The 9,850-nt window shown below is 33.4% G+C and overlaps 1 protein-coding gene across 1 annotated transcript in view; it reads left to right on the top strand.

Annotated features, from left to right (window-relative positions):
* The window catches only part of LOC141332307 (FACT complex subunit SPT16-like), a 32,950-nt gene continuing 23,100 nt past the window's right edge, over window positions 1-9,850 (top strand). The window contains exons 1-5 of the mRNA XM_073837442.1: window positions 1-163; window positions 2,972-3,064; window positions 3,758-3,928; window positions 4,014-4,166; window positions 6,179-6,325. Coding sequence (XP_073693543.1) covers window positions 98-163; window positions 2,972-3,064; window positions 3,758-3,928; window positions 4,014-4,166; window positions 6,179-6,325 — 630 coding nt within the window. The 5' untranslated portion in view covers window positions 1-97. The remainder of the gene's footprint in view (window positions 164-2,971; window positions 3,065-3,757; window positions 3,929-4,013; window positions 4,167-6,178; window positions 6,326-9,850) is intronic.

Raw genomic sequence — 9,850 nt, 5'->3', positions numbered from 1 at the left:
TCTGAGGAGAGAGAAAGCGAGTGTTTGTCCGCTCTCCGCTGCTGTACTTCAGTGTTTGAGTGTGTGCGCGCGCGCGTGCGTGTGTTGATGTGATATTATGGCGGTGAATCTGGATAAAGAAGCGTTTTACCGCCGCATCAAGCGACTCTACGGCAACTGGAAGGTACGGAAAGCTCACAGTCGCTCATAAACGGCAGTAAATGATTTTGCAGATTATATTCTGACTGAAATGTTGATGTCTGATGTGTTTGTGCGCGTGTGTGTGATGCTGGAGGTCCTCTCACTCTCTCTCACTCACATTCTCAGGCCTCATTTCCATATAACTGTCGTATAAACACACACAGGCCACCGCGCTTGTCTCTGTCGGTTCGCACGGCGATTTATTTCGGTTTGTAACGGAATCGATAAAGTTAGCTTTGATTTTCTGTCATTTTTGCGCGGTTAGCGCATCGGCTAATGAGCTAGCCTGTTAGCATGTAATGTTTTCACGCCATTTCCGCTCGGTTACAATTCATGTCGATAACGGAGATATTAAAATATATTGGATAATTAGTTTTTTGTTCGCGTGTTCGTAAACATTTTTCAAGTGAACTCTTTATTAGGATGCTAAAGTTCTGTGTGATGTAGCTTTAGCTGTGAGCTAGCTCTTATTGAGACATGCTGCAGGTGGGAAAGAAAATTGTTACTTCTATTATTAATAGTAGTTATTTTGTTCAATCTGAGGCGTTTTTCTTTTCTGTCAGCACGGTTTTGTTGTCAAAAGTAGTGCCATAATACTTTGAGTAGATGTAGAACTTTTTGTAGATAATTATTTTTCTCTATTATATAACGTGATTCTGTTTTTCCGTAATCTGTTTTATTTTATATAATACTTTTAATTATAATATTAAGAGTACAGTTATAAGTTTTGTGTTGTTCTTATTGTTATTACAGATATTTTAAAATATTTTTAAGGTCATATTTAATCTTATAACAAACAATTATTTAACGTACTTTAATATTTTGTTTAAATGTTAGTAAATGTTTTTTTTGCATTTGTTTAGGTAATGATAACGGTTTGAGATAGTAATAAACACTTATATAAAATGTTGTGTGTAATATATAATTGTAAAAAAATTCTTACTATTGATATTTAAGGTTATATTTAATCTTATAACAAATAATTATTTGACGTACTTAATAGTTTTATATATTTTTAAATATTAGAAAATATTTTTTACGATTTGAGTATAATTGTCCAATAAAATTCTTACTATTGATATTTTTTGATATTTTATTTTGTAATCTTATGTTACAAATATATATTTTATATTTTAATATGTTATCAGCAAATTATTTTATATATTTAAATATTACTACGTTAATTTGTAATGATATAACTATAGCACAAAAGTAATTTATAATGATTTTATATATTAATAAAACATACACACTATATTGTTTTTTTGTATATTATAATAATACACTTTTTTTTCTATAGAACCTTTAAAAGTAGAAAATCAGAGCGCTTCAGAAGAATTAAAAACAAAGCATTAATAAAATTAAAATACGGATAGAGATAAAGTACCTATGAAAATGATCAAGTAGCAAAAATAAGATTATAAAATAATCAGGTGAAAGCTACCCTGAAAAAATAAAGTTTTAACTGAAGATTTAATTATATAATTATGTATGAAATGATAATGTATACCAAAAGCTAACAATTATTGAAGGTTATAAAATAAAAAATTTTGTATTATGTTTGTTAAGATTTTATATAATTGTAATAATAATTATTATATAAATTTCTTTACCATTATCAGTATTTATCAATATTTTATTTCATAATGTTATGTTACAAATTTATATTTAATATTTTAAAAATATATATTAAAATCTAATTATATATTTAAAAATGTCTACATTATTTTGTAATGATATAACTATAGTATAAAAGTAATTTATAATGGTTTTATATATTAATATACAATTATATAAAATACATACTGTTGTTTTTGTATATTATAATAATAAACTTTCTTTTCTATAGCACCTTTAAAAATTGAATATCAGAGCGCTTCACAGGAATAAAAAAAAAAACATAAAACCAAAGCATTAATAAAATTGAAATACAGACAGAGATAAAGTACCTATAAAAATGATCAAGTAGCAAAAATAAGATTATAAAATAATCAGGTAAAAGCAACCCTAAAAAGATGCGTTTTAGCGGACGATTTAATTATTATATGATTATGTCTGAAACTACGCTGTACAGAGTTAATTTCGAACATACCAAAAGTTAACAATTACTATATGGTTATAAAATACAACGTTTTATTATTTTTTTATGTTATGATTTTGTATAATAATTTTTAATTATTATAAGTGTTGTTTCTTACTGTTATCAGTTTTTTTAGATTGTTTAATGTTATATTACAAATATATATTTAATAATTTATGTATAATCATTATTAAATTATTTTATGTATTTAAATGTTACATTGTTTTGCAATTTGTAAAAGTAATTATAATGATTTTACATATTAATATAAAATGCTAAAAATATTGCAATTTATTTTATATATTATAATACACACAATTTTTATAGTGCCTTTAAAAGTAGAATATCAGAGCGCTTCACAAGAATTAAAAAAGAACATCTACAAACAAAGCATTAATAAAATTGAAATGCAACGATAAAAGTACCTATGAACATTTCATCAAGTAGAAAAAATAAGATTATAAAATAAGCAAGTAATAGCTACCCTAGAAAAATTGGTAATTATTATATAATTATGTCTGGAATTATTATTTTTTATTATTATATTTTTTTTTTATATTCCAAAAGCTAACAATCATTGTATTGTTATAAAATGTAACGTTTTATTACTTTAAAAACCTGCTATAAAAAAGTGTTTAAATGTCAAGATATAATCAGTTTCTTATATCTCTTTATGATATTTTGCACCATAACCCTGTTTTTTCGTGGCAGAAAGGTGAAGATGAGTTCGGAAAGGTGGACGCCATCGTGGTTTCTGTTGGAGTCGATGAGGAGATCGTCTACGCTAAATCCACAGCACTTCAGGTGCAGTTAAACACTACTTGTGGACCACAAAACCGGTCATAAAATGAATAAATAAGCTTTCCATCGATGCATGGTTTGTTGGGATAAGACAATATTTGGCAGAGATACAACTATTTGAAAATCTGCAATCTTGAGGGTGCAAGAAAATCTAAATATTGCGAAAGTCGCCTTTAAATTTGTCCATCATAAATTTAGTTTTAATTAGGGCTGTCAAATGATTAATCATGATTAATCACATCCAAAATAAAAGTTTGTTTTTACATAATTTACACAGTACTCACACATATATTATGTATATAAAAATACACTTGCATGTATATATACTTGATGCAAAATGTTATATGTAACTATAAAGAGTTTGTATGTATATTGGATTAAATATAAATATATATAGACTTTTATTATATAAACACAAACTTTTATTTTGGATGGGATTCATCACGATTAATCACTTGACAGCCCTAGTTTTAATATATTTACAGTAGCAAATGTACAAAATATCTTCATGGAGCACGATCTTTAGTTAATATCCTAATGATTTTTGGCATAAAAGAAAAGTTGGTTATTTTGACCCATGCAATGTATTTTTGGCTATTGCTACAAGTGTTTTTGTGTTCCAGGGTCACATTTATCAACATATAATACTATCAAACTGATCATTGCATGTTAATTTCTTATTTCTTCTGGCCGCAGACATGGCTGTTTGGTTACGAGCTCACAGACACTATAATGGTGTTTTGTGAGACCAAGATCATTTTTCTGGCCAGTAAGAAGAAAGTTGAGTTCCTGAAGCAGGTCGCCGTCACAAAAGGCAACGAGAACGCCAACGGGATTCCTCCGATCTCGCTGCTCGTCCGAGAAAAGGTATTACTGGTTATATACTTGTACGTAATCCAACTGAAGCACTTTCTGAAAGCTCTAACGGGTTTCAAATCTGATCGTGTGACAGAGCGAGAGCAACAAGGTGAACTTCGAGAAGATGATCGAAGCCATCCGCGGAAGTAAAGAAGGCAAGAGGGTCGGCGTGTTCATGAAGGACAAATTCCCAGGAGAGTACATGAAGAGCTGGAGCGACATGATCACGGCTGAAGGCCTGGAGAAGGTCTGTTTGACCCTGTTTTACATGCAAATCGATATAAGTTTCATATCACACTTTTTTTTTCAGAAATATCACAATTTTTTGTCATGTTGGTTTTACTATTTTGCAAGTTGTCTGAGCAGTACAGCCAAACTAATATCCCTATTTTAAAGCCAGAGCCTTACAAGCTAACACATTATAAAATAAAAAGAGTGGCAGATGTTTAGGCCAAAGTGGCGAAGATAAAAAATCTGTCATTATTTTATCTTTGTTGTTAAAAAATAAGAATGAAGATAAAACGTAGTTCTTTTCAATTTTCAGGTACAGTAGGTGTGTTTTTTATTTATTTTATCATTATTAAATCGTTGTTGTTTTGTATAATAATTGTATTTATTATTATATGAATACAATTATAAAAGTTTATTATTATTACTGATATTTTTAGATATTTTAAATTTTATATTATAACAAATAATTATTTAATGTACTCTAATGATATTATTTTTACATTACTTTGTTTAAATATTATTTTTTTGCGATTTGAGTAATAACGATTTTTATATTAATATATTTTATAACCATATAATAATTGCTAGCTTTTGGTATATGTCAAAAAATTATATAACTGTATATTAATATATAAAAAAATACAATTGTAAAATAAAAGTATCGATATTGATTAGAAAATATTGATTAGCAAGAAAAATAAAACTCTTTGAATAATAATTATAATACAAATATTATATAAAATCATAACACATAATATAAAGTGTTATCTTATTCAATTATATAATTTTTTTTGCATATACCAAAAGCTAGCAATTATTATGATTATAAAATATAAGATAACATTTTATATTATGTGTTATGATTTTATATAATATTTGTATTTTAATTATTATACCAAGAGTTTTATTTATTTTTACTAATCAATATTTTCTAATCAATATCGATATTTTATTTTATAATGTTTTATTACAAATATATGTTAAATATTTTAATAATAGTAATTAAATTATTTTATATATTTAAATATTACTAAATTATTTTGTAATGATATAACTATAGTATCATAAAAGTTATGTTTTTATATATTAATATAAAATGATGTAAAATACACACTATTTTGTTTACGTTCTTTTCTATAGCACCTTTAAAAGTAGAATATCAGAGCGCTTCAAGAATTAACAAGAACATATATGAAAAAAAAACATAAATAATGAAATATAGCCAGAGATAAAGTACCTATGTTCGTGAAGGACATGAGTAGGTGTGTTTATCAACTGCATTCGAGAAATTGAATTAACAAATATAAAAATAAAACACTATACACAGTATATACATAAATTATACATTGAGTCTTTTTAAAGCAACTGTATTAAAGTTGTATTAAAGTGATTTTTCTTTGTTTTATTATATTAGCCTACCTTCAAATTTTACTCGCTTTCAAGTTTTTTTTTTTTACATGAACATAAAACTTATTTTGAAGAATGTGGGTAACCAAACAGTTGCTGGTCCCCAGTGTTCATCACCCCCCCAAAAATGATAGAGTTTTAAGACATGTGAATGAGTAAATTTTTGGGTGAACTGTCCCTTTAATAACAATTAGTTCTGTCGCTTTAAGAGCAGCATGCATCTAATGTTTACAGGCGCACATCCTTTTTTCTCTCAACTGTTTACTTTCACTTTAGACATAACCAACAACTGTTTATATGTAATTCTTGTGCAAATCAAGGGCAAAAGGTAACTTAGTCCAGTAATCAGGTGCAGTTTGATAGACTTTTAGCATTAAATGATGTTATTTAGGCTTAAAATGCATGGAAGTAATGTACTTTTGTGATTGTGAATAAGTGCAGTGTCCCGTGAGTGAATGTAAGTCATGTTTTACAGTATGTAAAGACAGAGGCAATACTAAGATATTTATTCAAAAGCAGATCGTGGACATTTGAATCATCTGCGATCAAAAATCGTCCTATTGCACACCCCTAACGTGGAGTAAAATAAGCTGAACGCATGTGTTTCTGATGGTTTGTCAGGTGGACATCAGCACGGTGGTGGCGTATACGATGGCGGTGAAGGAGGACGGAGAGCTGGCGCTCATGAAGAAGGCGGCTGCTATCACCAGCGACGTCTTTACTAAGTTCTTCAAGGAGCGAGTGATGGAGATCGTGGACGCCGATGAGGTTCGTTCACACGTGGCTCACTTTATCCTTCATTTAACACTCGTAAAGTCATAAATGTCTGAAGAAAAGTAGGTTTTTGATTTTTAGAATCATTAAAAAAAATGTTATTCTGCTCACCAAGGCTGCATTTATTTGATTAAAATACAGTAAAAATTGCAAAATATTATTACTTTTCAAAACAACCCTGTTCCAAGTAAATATCTGATAAAGTGTAATTTATTCCTGTGATGCAAAGCTGAATTTTCAGCATCATTAGTCCAGTCTTCAGTGGCACATGATCCTTCAGAAATCATTCTAAAATGCTGATTTGCTGCTCAAGAAACATTTCTGATTATCAGTGTTAGGGATGCACCGATACTTGCATTTCAGTACTCGCCGATACCGAATACTTAATAAAAACATGATTTAAATTTACAGGTAACAGCTTTAGTCATATAATTTAACTAAAAAAAACAAGGGACTAGTTTGGGATTAAGAACATTTAAAATGAAAAGCATGTTGTATGCAACATATTACAGAATAAATAATTATATTAAAAAAAAAATGTAAACGGTGACAGTGCAACTCAAGGGGCATTAATAAACATCTTTGCTATTTAGTGCACAATATTTGAATAAACTAACAACATCCACCAACATAGAACTGTGGCGGTCAGTGCAACTGAGGTAGGTATTAACATCAAGTCTAAGACGACTCACTTAATGGAGCCTATTTAGAAAAAGTGAGTGGCAGGTTTTTTTTTTAAGAAAAGTTGCTTTTCTGCATTATCAGCAGTCAGCCTGTTTCTGTTTTCATCTATAATGTGTGACACTGAGCTAAAAAGCATTTCACTTTCCACACTGCTACATGGGGCTGAGAGGTATTTATGGGCCATTTTAGCCAAAGTGGGGAACCTGATTTTGTTGACACCCCGGTACTTCAGAGGACTGTCTTCACAAGGGCTTGAGGCCTCTCCGAGGTATGTGTCGAGCTCAATGGCAGCACCTGCTGCCAGCGGCTGCTCCTCAGTGATTTCTTCAAATACAGTGTCCAGACTGCTGCTAGTGCTGGCCTGGGCCTTGAGGAACAGTTTAGCAGCTTCTGCCCGACTCCCCTCTGCCTCAGCTCTGGACATCATCTGCAGCTCCTGCTTCAGGTGCAGCTTGGCCTCCGGAGCATTGATGGAGGAGAAGAAGCGATCTTTATACCTGAACAAAATTCATGAATGTATTAATATGTGGAAAAATAGGACTGATTTTAGTTTCCCCTAAACCACTGTCACAAATGCCAGCCATTTGGCTTTCTGGTAGTAATAAGGGAAATATATTTCATATTATATATTTATATATATATATATTGCGTACATTTGTATTTGTGTATTTTAGTTACAAAATTATAATATATTTCAGATGGAAATTAATCTTGCATTTAGTACTGTAGTTTATCATTGAATACCTATAGCACACAGACTTTACCTTGGGTCAAGTATGGCGGAGATGAAGTACAGTGGGTTGGTCTCGACGTCACTGACGCGCTTCTTGACAGCTGCCAGTAAGGTTGCTTTCATTGACTTGATGCCGTGGTCCTCGTCTGTTTTCTCTGTTTAGAAGTCTCACTAGCACAGTCACAGCTGGGATGACATCAGAGGCTAGTGCGTCGTACCTGCTCACTTTTTTAGTTAGTTCCTCAAAGGGGGCGAGGATGGCAACAGTTTTCTCCATAAGAGCCCATTGGTGAGCGGTGAGATAGTCAGGGAGTTCATTCTCGGACAAATACACCCCCAGCACTCGCTTTTGCTCAATGAGGGACTGGAGCATGTAATACGTGTTGTTCCAGCGCGTCCTGCTGCAGTCTCTTTATTGGCTGGTTGAGCTGTCCCTGAATGTCCTCGAGGCGGGAGTACAGTCGTGGCCAAAGGTTTTGAGAATTACATAAATACTGGAAATTGGAAAAGTTGCTGCTTAAGTTTTTATAATAGCAATTTGCATATACTCCAGAATGTTATGAAGAGTGATCAGATGAATTGCATAGTCCTTCTTTGCCATGAAAATTAACTTAATCCCCCAAAAAAACTTTCCACTGCATTGTTAAGAAGGCTTCAGGGCGTCCAAGAAAGTCCAGCAAGCGCCAGGATGGTCTCCTAAAGAGGATACAGCTGCGGGATCGGAGTGCCACCAGTGCAGAGCTTGCTCAGGAATGGCAGCAGGCAGGTGTGAGCGCATCTGAACACACAGTGAGGCCAAGACTTTTGGAAGATGGCCTGGTGTCAAGAAGGGCAGCAAAGAAGCCACTTCTCTCCAAAAAAACATCAGGGACAGATTGATCTTCTGCAAAAAGTATGGCGAATGGACTGCTGAGGACTGGGGCAAAGTCATATTCTCCGATGAAGCCTCTTTCCGATTGTTTGGGGCATCTGGAAAAAGGTTTGTCCGGAGAAGAAAAGGTGAGCGCTACCATCAGTCCTGTGTCATGCCAACAGTAAAGCATCCTGAGACCATTCATGTGTGGGGTTGCTTCTCATCCAAGGGAGTGGGCTCACTCACAATTTTGCCCAAAAACACAGCCATGAATAAAGAATGGTACCAAAACACCCTCCAACAGCAACTTCTTCCAACAATCCAACAACAGTTTGGTGAAGAACAATGCATTTTCCAGCACGATGGAGCACCGTGCCATAAGACAAAAGTGATAACTAAGTGGCTCGGGGACCAAAACGTGGACATTTTGGGTCCATGGCCTGGAAACTACCCAGATCTTAATCCCATTGAAAACTTGTGGTCAATCCTCAAGAGGCGGGTGGACAAACAAAACCCCACTAATTCTGACAAACTCCAAGAAGTGATTATGAAAGAATGGGTTGCTATCAGTCAGGATTTGGCCCAGAAGTTGATTGAGAGCATGCCCAGTCCAATTGCAGAGGTCCTGAAAAAGAAGGGCCAGCACTGCAAATACTGACTCTTTGCATAAATGTCATGTAATTGTCGATAAAAGCCTTTGAAACCTATGAAGTGCTTGTAATTATATTCCAGTGCATCACAGAAACAACTGAAACAAAGATCTAAAAGCAGTTGAGCAGCAAACTTTGAGAAAACTAATATTTGTGTCATTCTCAAAACTTTTGGCCACGACTGTAGGCTAAGGCGTAATGTTTAAAATGCCCAACTATTTTCCGCATCACTGCTATAGCATCAGCTATGCTCCTCTGTGCTAATAAGCCCTCATGAACAGCCAGTTGGAGCGTGTGCGCGACACACGGCAGACTTGGGAGCCCTGCGTCATTCATGGCTTTAATCATGTTTTTGGCATTGTCACGAAGCACAACATGTGCTGATGTTTTAGGTATACCCCATGTCTGGAGAACACATGCGCTGTAGCCTGGCTGGTGTGCGAGCCGCGGAATTGTTTCGCATGTAATCTGGCTCGTTGCGGCGTGAAACTCTCTTCTGTCCACTGGGAGGTTAGGCTAATTAGCGACACGGGGCTAACACTGCTTGTCCAAATATCCGTGGTGAAACCTGGGCCTGGGGGCGGGCACTCGGCGCCTGT

The sequence above is a fragment of the Garra rufa genome, chromosome 3 (assembly GCF_049309525.1).
Source record: "Garra rufa chromosome 3, GarRuf1.0, whole genome shotgun sequence".
NCBI classification, from domain to species: Eukaryota; Metazoa; Chordata; class Actinopteri; order Cypriniformes; family Cyprinidae; genus Garra; species Garra rufa.
The sequence above is the reverse complement of the archived record's forward strand: the minus strand, read 5'-3'. Positions and strand labels throughout refer to the sequence as shown.